The 14,798-nt window shown below is 37.4% G+C and overlaps 1 protein-coding gene across 8 annotated transcripts in view; it reads left to right on the top strand.

The window, feature by feature from the left end:
• LOC103697441 (Lipase/lipooxygenase, PLAT/LH2 family protein) overlaps positions 1–14,541 on the top strand; it is a 43,565-nt gene extending 29,024 nt beyond the window's left edge. For 4 of the 8 annotated variants that reach the window (XM_088714520.2, XM_088714521.2, XM_088714522.2 and 1 more), the window contains 2 exons: positions 12,726–13,103; positions 13,321–14,541. In XM_088714520.2, coding sequence (XP_088570646.2) covers positions 12,726–13,103; positions 13,321–14,021 — 1,079 coding nt within the window. In that variant the 3' untranslated portion in view covers positions 14,022–14,541. The remainder of the gene's footprint in view (positions 1–12,725; positions 13,104–13,320) is intronic. The other 4 variants (XM_088714523.2, XM_026801241.4, XM_088714524.2 and 1 more) reach the window with 2 other exon arrangements.
• Positions 14,542–14,798: the final 257 nt, after the last annotated feature.

Below are 14,798 nucleotides of genomic sequence, written 5' to 3'. Positions count from 1 at the left end.
ATTGTTGGCTTGGTGAGTTTGATTCACTATGCCACCGCTCTGCTTCTATGATTTCCTTTATGAGATGTTTGAAGATTGTAGGCTTGAAGTGAAGAGTAATGGTGGCTTTGGAGGATGAATGTTCTCATCTTGTTCATGGTTTGTGAAATTTTCTTTTTTGACATGTAAAAGTATGGTGAATCTTCATTTTCCTAACTTGGTGAGGCTCCTCTAAAATTGATGCACAATTATGCCCTACTTTCTAGGAGAGATGTTCAATCGTTGCACAAAATTCTCATATGAATCTTAACACATACAAGGTTTCTTTGATCTCTTTTCTTCTTTTCTCAATATGTCATCCTGAAGGTGAAGAAGGTGCATGAGATTAGAGAGATGCTTTAAAGGCACTTTGAGGTATAACAATTGTAAAGGAAATATTCACCAACAATTGTTGGAATTGTACTCAAACATCTTTGCTTGTCTAGTGGGGTGTGTTAGAGTTCACCCTTAAAATACTTGCTATAGTAAAACAAAGGAGACGACACTATTCCATATGATTCTTGCTCTTAAGGCCTCTTTACCTGATTCTTGAATTACTTCAATTGCATAACATGTGCACGAGCCGACTCCCTAATAGTAGTTAATCCTTGCGACTCTAGAAGCTAAGGTCACAACTCATGATGTTCCGTGAAGTTCCTTAGCATGACCCTTCTATGTTAGGACCTTAACTTTGAAAAACTCGTGGCTTCATTAAACCAAGTGACATATGACACTACTTTGTGGGTAAAGACCAACCCGTTCCTTAACCCTGAACTAGGGGTTTAAGAACCCACAAATTGCAATATGGTCCTTGCTCTTAAGGTTTGTGTGCTTGCAACATGCTTGAAGTACATTGTTTGCATAACCTGTTCGTAAGCTGACTGCTAATAACACTAACACTAGTTGATTTTAGCAACCTTAGAGCGTAAGGAGCATAAATTATGCATGTGCTCCAAATAACCTTAAGCATATTTTTAATTAAATAAACCTTCACCTTGAGGGTGATGTTCTGAGTCAAGAGCAATAGGATGATGTGACCCTCGTTTTGTCCCATCCGCATATCATAAGCCGCAATTTAAAAATGCTCCATGAGGCAAATCTACAAGAAAAGAGAGCAAAGGTCATTTTAGGATCTTGATTACAAATTTTGGAAACCAAGGATTTGGTAAGGAAGGCAATGCCGAAATAATTCATATGGATAAGAAGAGTCTAACCTCAATAGGTTTTTGAGGTTGGTTTAAAATTTTTTTCTGAAGGTCTTTCTTAGAATGAAGGGTGTAGTTGTGCATTGATTAGCCTTCACCAAGTCAAGAAAGGCAAAGGTCAATCCTATTGTCCAATGCCAAAATGAACATTTCGCATAGTGTGCAAAAGATGAGAATATTAATCCTCCAAAAGCACTTATTGGTCTTCACCCTAGGATTCAACCCTTGAACCACTTGTGTGGCAAATCAGGGATGCAAATGGTGGTGTAACTGCAAGACAGCGAGGCCAAGAAGCTTATGTAGTGGCTTGATGTAGTCCATCATTGAATATCCAAATTCTTCTACCAAGTTCATGCCTCATAAATGGTTGACCTTAATGGTCAGAACTACACATGAACTGAAATACATTACAATGATGGTCTCAAGAATGGTTGTATTGCGTGCAATACATCAATTCACTGAAACAATTTGAAGGTCAATCACTTCAAAGAATTTTATGTTGCAAAGAAATTTCTTCGTATATGAAGTGATCAGTCCAAGCCTCAAGTTTTGTATGGTGCTTGGTGTTTTGAAGCTTCAGATTGCATGTTGAGGATGAGCTAAATCCTTGGGGATCAATGCATGAGGTGGTCGAAACTAGAAGCTAAGGGGATTAAAGAAGCCATTTGCCTAAGTGACTTGCTTATGAGAATGCCACAAGTTCATATCGAAGTGAGTGAGTTAAGGACCAAATGGAAATGGCTTGGACCGACCAACTTCCGATTTTGAAGATGTACGTGTGGCTTAATATTACTTGCATGTCTAGCCTGATAACAAATTTAATGGAGATTAATTCATTGTTGTGCACCTATAGACCATTGTTTTTTGAAAACTTTGCTTGCCTTCCAATTTCACTTGGGTAGTTTGATAGAGATTTGATTATAGAAGACTTAAAGCACTTAATTAAGCTACAATAAAATAAAAATTTATGAGACATTTTAAAATCTGAGAACTTTTTATGTTTTATTTATCTTCATTACTTTCGGACATAGTTTCAAAGTAAAAAGAAAACATATAAAATACTCACAAACATCCTAAAAAACTTGAAGATAGGTAACAATCTTTTATATGTCACTTATTTCTTGTGATCTCTGAACCACTAGCTTTATGTTTGCAAAATTGTACATTTCCTAGTGGCTTCGTGATATCTCTGAATGTTGCCCATCTGAAGATCTTGGTACTAGAATTCGTAAATTCCATAAGTATTAGTGTGTCAATGCTGGTTAACCTTGCATGACTACTTGTCCGGGATTTCTTTGTCATGCATGTAGTCACCTCCTTAGAAGGATCCTCAGAAATTGCCAAACCTTGAGTTTGGCAATCTGCCCTCTTCTCATGGTCCCACATGATGTGCTTTGTGGGGGTGAAAGAGTACACAATGAATCACTAAAGGCCTATGTGGTCGTCACTATTGTGGGCTCCATAAACTATGTTTGGGACTAGATATAGCTGCTAGATAAAAAGGCATCCTAGTTCACAAGGATCCCGCCACTGCAGATTCTGGGAAGGGTCAAGTACATAGCCTATAACCCCCGCATGCGGAGTGGCTATTTCCATGAGATATAGCTAGTAGATCAGATGCAATTTTCAGTTAAATGAGTTATCACTTTAAAAACCTAAAAACTCTAAATTTTATAAATTCTTTAGAAATAAATCTTACTTCTTTTCCCTTCAAACATGTTGGAGAGAGATTACATGTCGTCGATTAAATTGATAGTCCACTTGCTCTTGTTGTAGCACCTGATTTGGTTCTTAGGGAATAAGAAATCTTTGCCAATGCCCAAAGTTGCAACCCTAAATTTTCAACCGTTTAGATAAATATCAATTATTAAAAAGGAAGAAACTAACTATTTTAGAAATAATAAATTTATATTGCTTTCTGTTAGCCTAGATGCACAAATATAATTGATAAATCAATAATTGAATGTTTCTAATATTCATAAACAGTAAATAAGAAAAAATAAACTAGCAAATTATTTACTTGAAAATAGAATAATAAAATGAAGAAAGAAAATAGCCTATGGATCGAAGCACGCTGATGCACTGTCCCAAAAAAGTTTATGCCCCCCCACACGGGTCCGCTGGCACATATTTCTAGAGATACGATGACCTAATACAGAACCATGTCTTCTCTGTCAGTGCGCCTCCAAGGAAAAAAGGAGAGCACGTTCACACTTGTAGATAGCTTAAAAGAAACTCAAAAAAATAATTAAAATTATGTGGATAAGAGAATAAGAACAAGAGGGAGAAAAAAATTTTATTGTATTCGACAACTCTAGAACTATGATTCTAGATAATCTTTTGGTAAGCTGATCAGCTAGATTTCTTTCGGATGTTAGAAAATTTAGTGCAATTAAGTTAATTCTTTAATTTGTATCTCAATGATTTATGGCGCACTTTCAAGTGCCTATTCATTTTCACATTTGCATTTTCTTGATTGCATTTATCTATAGCAGATCTGCAGTTACAATGAACAAATATAAAACGTAATTATGAAGTTACAAGAGGTAAGTCTACCAGTAGATCTCTAAGCCACTCACCCTCAATGCTAGTGGTATCTAGGGCAATCATTTCAGATTCCATTGTGCTCCTAGCCACTACAGTTTGTTTAGCAGACTTTCATTATACAGCTGCACCTCCTAAAAGAAAGACAAAACTAGTGGTGAATTTAGTGTCAACTGTACCACTAATTCAGTTGGCATCACTATAGCCTTCGAGAACAGCAGGATAACCACAATAGTATAATTCCAGAGATATGGTACCCTTAAAATACCGGAGAATTCTTTCTAGAGCAGTCCAATGATCATTATTAGGATTGTGAGTATATCTACTCAGTCGGTTCATAGGGTATGCAATATCAGGTCTGGTATAATTTGCAAGAAGCCCTAGAGAACCAATGATCTGGGCATACATGCTTTGATTGATTGGATCGCCTAAGTTATGTTAAAATTATGCCCTAGAAGCCAATTTGGCAGACACATAGACATGGGCCCTAAGGGTCCTTGTGGTGCAGATTGGCTGCAGTAGCTTTACTGTCGAATTAGGATTGCATCTAGATAGGATCTATCGATTTTGATAGATTAAGAGTGATCCTATGTGATTTATGAGACTAAGTTCGAAAGACCTTAGCTAGGGCAGTTCTGGAAAAAGAGTTTCCAATTTCGAACTTGAGTCAAATAAATTTGACATAAGACAGACGATGGTGTTTGACGAGTTATCCATAACCTCCGTCATGTCGGAATCCACGATAGAGATATTGTATCATATGCTAACTGCACCTAGAGGTTCCATTCCGTTCTGCTGGGTTGCCACTATATGTTGCTAGGTGTCACTAGTGGATTGTGAGACTCGAAGGCATTCACTTGGTGATCAGTGAATCCTAAGAGAAGAGTTGAAATTGTTTCAACCCATTGAAAGGAGTTTCAATGATATTATGATAGAGATCATAATATATCTCACTACCAGACAGAATAGAATCTATGGGGTCACACACATTAGAGGTTTTGATCGTGCCAACGGTTGGATTGCGATTTAGAATTGCAATTGATCTAGATTGTCAATTTGATTGACAAATTGGTTTAACCCACTAAGAGTTAGTGAGTTAAAGAAGGTTTTGCAATTGGATTGCAATTTAATTAATTCAATTGGATCTAATTAAATTAGGCTTAACCTTATTGGATAAGGATGGTAAGACCTAATTAATTAGAACTCCTTATTAGATAAGGAGCTTAATTCATGAAGTCCAATTTGGATCCTAATTGGATTAGGATTCACATGAATCAAATTGGAGGACACATTGGGTTCTAATTAGATTAGGATTCAATTGATCAAGTGGGACCATATAATTCCTAATTGGATTAGGAGACCCATGCATGGAAGGAAGGAAAAGATCCCTTCCTCCATGCGTGTGAGGCAAAGAAGGAAAGGAGGGGCGGATGCCTCTCCTTTGGGGCGTCCGCCCCTCCTTTCCTTTTTGGTCCACATGCCAAGTGGAGGGGCAGATGCCCCTCCTTATTCACATAGATTGCCACACGGCGCAAGCTTATCCCTTAGATTTTCTCCAATCTCTTTTAAGTAAGGGGTGTGATAGAATTAAGTAAGGGGTGTAGCAGATTTTGGATGGATGAATCAAGGAGTGATTTATCATTGAGATTATTTCTTGTTTGTATGGGCATGAGATGCCTATAAAAGGAGACCAGGTGTGAGGCATAGAAGCATTGGAGCCTTCATTCAGCCGCCCACCCCTTCCTGCTCCTCCCTGGCGTGAGCAAAAAAAGAAGAAGAGGCGTCTTATTCTTCCTCCTCTTGGTCCTTCTTCGTCCTCCTCTCAAAGTAATCAAGGAGTTGATTAAAGGGAGAGAAAATCAGCCATCAAAGCGATCTTTGCAAGGGAGTTAGCACCCTAGTGAGATCAAGGAGCTTGGAACGATCTACCTCGTATGGATACCTGTAGAGGCCGAACGCTTGTGCGGCTTCAAGCGAACCAAATCCAACGATCATCAGATAACGGTGAAGTTCTACCCGCTCAAAGGTAAAGATTAGATCTTTATAAATCTTTAACAATTAAGAATTGTAGTAGATCTGAAAATTAATCTAGTATTTAATTTAATCTTTCCTTTAGTTTTCATAAATCTGAGTTAGAGAACTCAAGAAAATTTTTGAAATCTACGTTCCCTAGGACGTTCATGAGATGAACGACCCCGCGCGTGTTTTTCCGCTACGATCGTCGCAACGCGTACGGGGGTAACCCGACAAGTTCTTCTCTAGATGAAGAGATTGATTATAGGGAGTAGATACAGGATGACAATCAGAGTAGTGAAACTTTTTAAGAATCTTCTCCACATAGTAGCTTTGAGACAAAGTTATTCCATCTTCATTTCTTATGATTTTAGTATTTAGGATTAGGTCTGCTTCTAAATTTTTGATGTCAAATTTTAGAGATAAAAATTGTTTTACTTTATTAATAATTTCTAAGTCTGTTCCAAAATTTAGGATATCATCTAGATATAGACATAAGATTATAATTTTGTTATTCGTCTTTTTATAACATACACATTCATCTGTGTTATTAATTTTAAATCCATTAGTTAGGATTATTTCATCAAATTTAGGGTGCTATTGTTTGGAGGCTTGTTTTAAACCATAAAGAGATCTAATCAACCCACATACATTTTTCTCTTGTACTGGGATAATGAAACCTTTGGATTGGTCCATGTAGATCTCTTCATTTAGGTTCCCACTTAAGAAAGCAGTTTTAACATCCATTTGATGTACAACCAGCTTATGAATGGAAGACAAGGCAATAAGGATCCTAATGGTAGTGATTCTAGCTACAGGGGCATAAACATCAAAGAATAAATTCTAAATTTTTGAGTAAAATTTTTGGCTACTAACCTAGCCTTGTATTTATCTACAGTTCCATCTGGCCTAAGTTTTTCTTAAAGATCCATTTACACCCTATGTGTTTACTTTCTAGGGGTTGGTCTACCAATTTTCAAGTGCGGTTTTGAACTATGGATTGCATTTCATTATCTATAGCTTTTTTCCAAAGGGGGCATCTAAAGATTTCATGGCATCCTCTAAAGATGTAGGGGAGTCTTCTATTAGGAATGTATAGTAGTCTTCTCGAAAGTTCTTTTCAACTCTATTTTTTTACTTCTTATAGGTTCAGTTTCTTTTTCTTCTTCCTCTCTAAATCTGGTTCTGCTTGAACTAGTCCTTAGATTATTATTGGTATTTATTTGATCATTTATTCTTGTTTTTAAGAAAAATATACTTTCAAAGTAGATTGCATCTCTTGCTTCCATTATGGTGTTATTAATTTCATTTCTTTGAGAGTTAAACACTAAAAATCTATTAACATTACTCTAAATTGCATATCCTATAAATATTGCTTCTGCTGTTTTGGGTCCAATTTTTTTTCTTTTATTTTCTGAAATTTTTACTTTAGCTAAGCACCCCCACACTTTTAAGTATTTTAAGTTAGGTTTTCTATGTTTCCAGATATGGTGTTTTATCATTATGTTTGAATGAAATTCTGTTCAAAATATAAGATGCAGTTACTAGTGCCTCTTCCCAAAGATTTTCTGGTGCACCTGAACTAATTAGCATAGAGTTAACCATATTCATTAAGGTTCTGTTCTTTCTTTTAGCTACTCCATTAGATTGGGGTGAATAGAGAGCTGTCACTTCATGAATTATTCCATGTTCTTCACAAAACTTGGTCAGCTCAAATGAGGTATATTCATCTCGTCTATCAGACCTTAAGGTTTTAATCTTTTTATCTAGTTAATTTTTAGCCTCTGCTTTATAGACTTTGAATTTATTTAAGATCTTATTTTTAGCTTTGATAAGATAAAGGTGACAGTATCTATAAAGGTCATCTATGAAAGTTACAAAATATTTGTTTCCACCCCTTGAGGTTCTTCCTGAGTCACATACATCACTATGTATGAGTTCAAGGAGATCAGAATCTTTACTTACAGAGTGGAAGGGTCTTTTAAGTAATTTGACCTCTACAAATATCTCACATTTGTCATTATTCTTAAGTTCTGATTTTGGGACTAAGTTCAAGTGCATAAAAGAGCAAATATAATGATAAAAAATATATCCTCACAAAAGGCCTAGGACTCCCTTATATAGACCTAAGACTCATGTGCCATACATGGCTTGTTGGTCGGATAATTGAAACTACTTCCTAATCAGCCGCATGGGGGAAAATTCAAATTCAAATTCAAACTTCTTCCATGCGGGGCACATGCTGAAAATCAAATGGGGAAGGTGAGCATGAAATAAGTTCCTAATCAGCCGTATGGAGAAAAATTCAAATTCAAAATCAAACTTCTTCCATGCCAGAACCACATTTTATTTTGCCACCTCCTAAAGTTTTGATTGTCAAACTTTTCAAGTTTAGCACTAAAATTTTCAGATGTGTGGAAGCTATTGATTAGAATAGAAGAAAGAGATTGGTTTGTAGCTTAACACAGTTTTGATACCTGTGAAAATAAAAAGGTTTATGTCAAATTATTGCACTGATATCTAATTTGAACTTTAGATGTCTAGTTGAAAAATTCAAAAAATAACAGTCAGATCAGCTCTAGATCGGTGGTGGTGCACTAGGCTTACTTAAGTACCGGCCTTTCTTAGGCACGTAGGCCTTTTTGACAAGATTTTTTTAGACACCGTTATTCCATGGATAATTTTACTAGATAACGTTCAATTTTATCCTAAGTGCAATATTAAGCTAGCTCCTATGAATTAACCAATTTTCGAATTTTCGTTTGAATGGAATTTGGAAATTACTCTGTGATAAGTCCAAATGGAGGTATTAATAAACCTCTTGGAGGTTAGAAAATTTAATATTTTGTTTGAAAAAATAAGCACTAAAGTGAAGCTAGCAAAAATGTGTAGTAGCTGAAATATACTAAATACTATGATTTGATACAAATACTAATTTTGAATATGATAATCAGATTCAATGATTTTTGGAGATTGATTTGTGATATCATACCGAGATTGTGCATGCAATATGTGGCAGTTGTGATATCATACCGAGATTGTGCATACAATATGTGGCAAAATGTATAATAAATATTATAATTTAAAATCTAGTGCTAACAGTACATAAACTTTTCTGGATTGTTAGCCTAGATGCACAAATATAATTGATAAATCAATAATTGAATGTTTCTAATATTCATAAACAGTAAATAAGAAGAATAAACTAGCAAATTATTTACTTAAAAATAGAAAAATAAAATGAAGAAATAAAAGAAGATGGCCTGTAGATCAAAGCACGCTGATGCGTTGTTTCAGAAAAGTTTATGCCCCCACGCACGGGTCCGCTGTCATAAATTTCTAGAGATACGACGATCCAATACAGAACCACGTCTTCTCCGTCAGTGCGCTTTCAAGAAAGAAAGAAGAGCACGTTTATGCTTGCAGATAGCTCAAAAAAAACTCAGAAAAATAATTAAAATTATGTGGAGAAGAGAATAAGAACAAGAGGGAGAAGAGAAATTTTTCATTGTGTTTGAAATGATCCCTAGAGCCTTTTATATAGGCTCAGGCGTATCAAAAGAAGCAGACTTTCCTCTCACGGATTGATGATGTGTCTTCTTCTGCTCCTTTGATCCTGCGGCTTGTTGCATCTTGGCCACCCATGCTTCTTTCCTTCTTCGGAGGCCTTTCCATGCTTGCTCTTGCGCGTGGATGCATGACACTTGTCTTGGCCTGCTTTCTTTAGGGATCTTTCCATATTTGCTCCCTTTCTTGTACGCAGATGCTTGCCACTTGCCTGTTGACCAAATCAATTGTTTGGTTGGCCGTGGCTTGCTTTGTTTGGCATGCAGTTTTCAAATTTTAAAATATTTAATTTAATTCAACACTTTCATCCAACGGTGGCAAGAAGCCACATATCGAGTTCCCTAGCTCGATAATCTAGTTGTGGACAAAGTCCATATGCACAGTGTAGGTGTGTCCTTCCCTAGCTTAAATCATTACAGGTTTCAAAATCATCCACTAAAAGTATGCAGTCAAGATCCATGCTTCGTTCCTATCCGAGCACATTATCTTCCCGAACAAAGATTAGGAATGTTACAATGCTATTGACCTCCTGGATCGTGTCAAGTGCGGGTTAGTGTCTATTCGTATAAATATTGGCTATCTACTCAAGGACCAATCGACTCCCTTCCAGTCTTTTCCTTGAGGACCTGAAACTTGGAGAGGATTCTCCATCATCTGCTCACCCAATGTATCCTATAAGATCATCGAGTGCATTGTGAATCATAGGCTCATGAGAGTGGTCAAATCAGTGGTGTTACGGGGGGTTCCCCGAATTTAGTCCCACATCGGCCGTGTAGCGGGAAGGTCTGTGCCATATAATGGGGGGCTCAATCACCCTTCCCTAAGGAGGCGCCTTTTGTGGGGCAAAACCGTGAGGCGCCGTGAGGAGGGCTCCGGGTACGCTCGACCCCCGAATCGGACCCAAAGCGGACAATACCTTCAGGGGGACACTCTCTCTTCTGCTGCTCGGCTGGTGTGTGGGCTCTGCTGGTGACGGGGTGTAAATCCCGCATCAGATGGCGCTAGAAGGAGGGCCTCGGCCCTCCGCCTATCCAGCAAGGAGCCGACCCGGGCACAGGACCTCCCCGCTGGGGGGGCTGTGTTACGGGGGGTTCCCCGAATTTAGTCCCACATCGGCCGTGTAGCGGGAAGGTCTGTGCCATATAATGGGGGGCTCAATCACCCTTCCCTAAGGAGGCACCTTTTGTGGGGCAAAACCATGAGGCGCCGTGAGGAGGGCTCCGGGTACGCTCGACCCCCGAATCAGACCCAAAGCGGACAATACCTTCTGGGGGACACTCTCTCTTCTGCTGCTCGGCTGGTGTGTGGGCTCTGCTGGTGACGGGGTGTAAATCCCGCATCAAGTGGCATGATCCCTAACTTTCCATTGGCTAATAGAAGTTGGTCTTGGGCCTAAAGCACTCGTACAGTGTGATCATGAACAGTTGCTTAGAGATGTGTGAAAATCTTGCAGCAAGCACCATGTCCTTCATATGCATCGGCAGGAAGCTTTTTGAGAAAATATAGGGTGGCAGGAGCTAAACAAATGATGATTTACATGAGCTGTCAATCAAGTTTTGATAGTTTTCTTCAACTTTGATCTTAATACATATAATCTACTTGTAACATTGTTTAAGTTTTAGTTTGGGATTTACTAGTGATCTATAAGTTTGGGCTTCAATTAAAGCTATCCCTTAGATTTAATTTCTGTTAGTTTTGCTTTCCATTTGTTTTTTTTTTTTAATTTTCTTGCTGCGATTTTAATGGAAATACCATCTTTTGTATAGTTTTTTAAACCAATATGAGTATCTGTTATATACTTGAAAAGGAGATGCTATCCTTGAGGTCAAATAGAGGGAGCCACTCAAATAGAAGTAGCATTCAATAGAATTCAATGTAATAATGATAAGCATTTCCATTTCCAAAGCTACTATTACAACATGGAAGTCTCATACGACATGCTAATATAATTTTGATAATTTTATAATTAAATCATTATAAATCGTGATTTTTTATTTATATTTTTCATTTGATAAAAACATTTGAATGTGCATTTTGGCTAGTTATTACAAAAGAAGAATTGCTGATGCTATTGGAAGCAATATTTTGAATGAAACTGCTCCTTTCGGGAGAAGTGTCTTAAAGAAACAGCACATTTTCCTACCAGGAGCAAATTTTCAATTGGGTAATGGACAAAAAGTCTTCATTTCAATGATAACTTGCTGGAATGAGTCCTCTAAAAGACTGTTTACACAGATTATTTGAGATAGGTACTATGAAGAAGGGAACAATATCAAAGCTTTGAGTCAGGAACAGGTAGGCTGGGGCTTACAATCTCAGATATGGTACTACAGAACTTGGAGAGAAGCATCTGTCCCTATCTTCAAATCTTAGTGTTGTCTCACCTTCTAAATAATGGACCTTGATGATATTTGCTTTAGATGGAACAACTTTAGTTTGTTTTCAGTTAAACATTGTTATAGAATTCTAAATCATGGTGGAACAATCTTCCCAGCTGCGAAGATTCTCTGGAAATTCTTGCCCGCTAGAAGTTCAGGTTCTTCCTATGGCTGAAGTGATGGTAGGAAACTTGATGACGAGGGGGCAGACCTGCACCTACTCACTGTGTGTTTTGCATCTTACAAGAGGGAAATATTGTCTGCCCATTACTTTCCTGCAGCTTTTCAGCTCATTGGAAAGGAAGTTTGAGCGACCCTGGTTCCCAAATTATATTAATCTGTCCTAGACAGATATGAGTCAACCTTCTGTGGCAAAAGAGCAGAGAGAGTGTTGGGATGGAGTGGTGGCAGTGACCTGCTGGTCTTTAAACTTGAAGAGGAAAAAGCACATTTTCAAACAAATTTTTAGGAATGAGGACCAGATAATTAAAATGAAAAGTTCTTGAGGGAAAGATTGGAGTCTTTTCGCTGCTTCTAAAGAGCTTGATTAGATAACTTTGTTTTCAGTGTTTGGGGAGGTAGATCTGTTTCCTGTGCAGTTGTACGTGAAGGTCCTTTGTTCTTCAATTTCTTTACTTTTCATTTAGGCCTTTGCCTCCTTTTTTCACTCTGTTGTATCTTTTTTCATTCCTGAATGAAATTGATTAGGTGTGCCTATTTTTTCAAAAATGAAGAAGTAAAATTTTAGGCTCTGGACAAGTTGGCTTGTATCATTTATTTTATAAGGTTACCTGCACATTTTCTGGACATGAATTGCACTCTTTGACAGGAAAATATTGTCTTCTTGTTATGTGGTTCCATGTCTGACTTATCCTGGATTGGATGTTTATTACAAGTACTTGATCATCTAACTTTAAGCCTTTGTTTTCTTTTTTTCTTGTAATACTAATCACTCTATGTGAACTATAACACTTTCAAACATTGATTATATGATTTTCAGATTTTCAGGGTTTTGCAAAGCCTTCCCGTCTTCTGCCAGCAAAAGGAGCAATCATATATAAATACATTTCTGAAGAGAGAATTTCCTCCTTGGAATTGGATACATCTAGCTCATTCTATATACTTGAGCTATGCACAAGCAAAGACTTTGGCTCTGGTTTGAGTGACATAAATGCTGCCATACTGCTCTGCCTGATAGATGTAAATGGTGATTCATTACTACAGAGGGTTTGTTCAGTTTCATTGCAGCATGCTGAACAAAAGAATGACGTGACTTTTTCTGAGGCCATCCACTTTCAGAGAGATTCAGTTGATATTGTCACTTTTAAAGGACCCAAGCTAGGAAAAATTGAAGCCATTTGGATTGGCCTTGAATCAGGTAAGTCCAAAACACTAGTTTTGACATCATTATCACTTATCTCGTGCTAAATTTATAAAAACTTGCACATATCTGCAACACTAAAATCACATGAAAGCTAAATATTATGTTGTCAAGTTTAAAAAGTTGCATGTAGAAAACTTACATATCACAAAAACCAATGTCCATTGATTAAGTGAGAGTTCATGTGTCCTCTGCTTTTCATCTTCAAGGTCAGGTTCCTGGAGGTTGGATGGCATGCAGTTAATGGTGATAACTGGTCCACTATCTATGTCTACATCAATTGAGTGTACAAGTGAAAGCCAGTTTGAAGGTTTGCAGTATAAATTCGAAGTTAATAACATACTACTTGGAGAGGGAGGAGGATTGTCCATAACTGAGCTGAGACCTTTGCTTATTACCGAACTACCCAGGAATGAGTTTTCAACCTTTCTAAATAAGCAGTCCCATCCAGCAACTTCGCTAACAAATGGTAAAACCTCTATGGAGGATGGCATGAAGGGGTATGCAGATCTGAAGTTCTCATTGCTACTTTATGACCTAATTCTTATATTAAGTGGTTCCTCTATCTTGATCTTGACTACTAGTGAGAAAGCTTCCTTGTCATACTTACTTGGAGGAATCTGTGGCTTCCTTTATCTGTTGCTATTGCAGAGGTCGGTTGATGGATTGTCGGTTCCCATGTCGCCTTCTTCAGATGGTAAAATGGAAAACTTTGTCCTATCCTTTGGTGGACTTAAGAGGCCATGGTTAGGCTTGGCGTTGTTCGTGGTTGCAAGTGTGGTAACAGTCAAGTATGGGTTGGGAGGTTCAAGCTTAGAATTGAGACCAACCGAACTATTCATTGGAGTTGCAGGCTTTCTCACTTGCAAGATAGCTGTGGTCTTGGCAGCAGTTAAACCAATCCAGAGAAGTTAGGAGGAAAATGGATGCTGATAAATTTTCAGTAGCTAATGTCGCAAATCTGGTCAAGTTGCAGTGATCTCAATTAAAATGGGAGTTTTCTTTTGGTGTAGATGAGATCAGTTGAACCATTTGTGATTCACTCATTCAAGCTACAATGGACGACTAGAAGTTGCCTTTTATCCAAAGAAATCTGAATCTTCATAGCCCTGGAAGAAAAAGTCCTTGATATATTTCATGCAATGTATTCAGCATCTGCCGAATCAGATGCATAATAGTAACTCCTAGGAGGAATGAAATTTAATATGTAATGTTTATTTTGCCACATACTATAGACATAACTACCTTAAGGAAGTAGGTGGAGCTTGACTCTTTTTTTTTTTCTTTCTTTTTTTTTTCTTTAAAGGGTGAAAGAAACAATACGGACATGCTTTGCATATCAATACGTGCAAGGTGATGAATGATGACATCTTTTTTCTGTTTCTTTTTAATGTTTTCTTTGAGAAATAATATGGTCCCACCTCATGATTGAGAATTTGATTGTTCCATGAACAAAATATTTACATTTAAATATATTTATCCTTTAAATTCCTTATAAGGAAAGAACTGGCTCCCATGTTAAACACATATCTAATGCTTATATGATTGTATAAACATATCAAAGATCCACTAAATATATTTTGGTAGGACATTCAAAAAGAAAGCTTCAAATGGCTTGGGCATATTTCAATTCTAATAGTGGGTAGGATTTGAAGGAGCCAATTGTCACGAACAAATTCTTTCACCAGTCAT

The sequence above is a fragment of the Phoenix dactylifera genome, chromosome 18 (genome assembly GCF_051530095.1).
Source record: "Phoenix dactylifera cultivar Ajwa chromosome 18, Ajwa_hap1_PhDact_Kaust_v1.1, whole genome shotgun sequence".
In the NCBI taxonomy this organism is placed as follows: domain Eukaryota; kingdom Viridiplantae; phylum Streptophyta; class Magnoliopsida; order Arecales; family Arecaceae; genus Phoenix; species Phoenix dactylifera.
The sequence above is the reverse complement of the archived record's forward strand: the minus strand, read 5'-3'. Positions and strand labels throughout refer to the sequence as shown.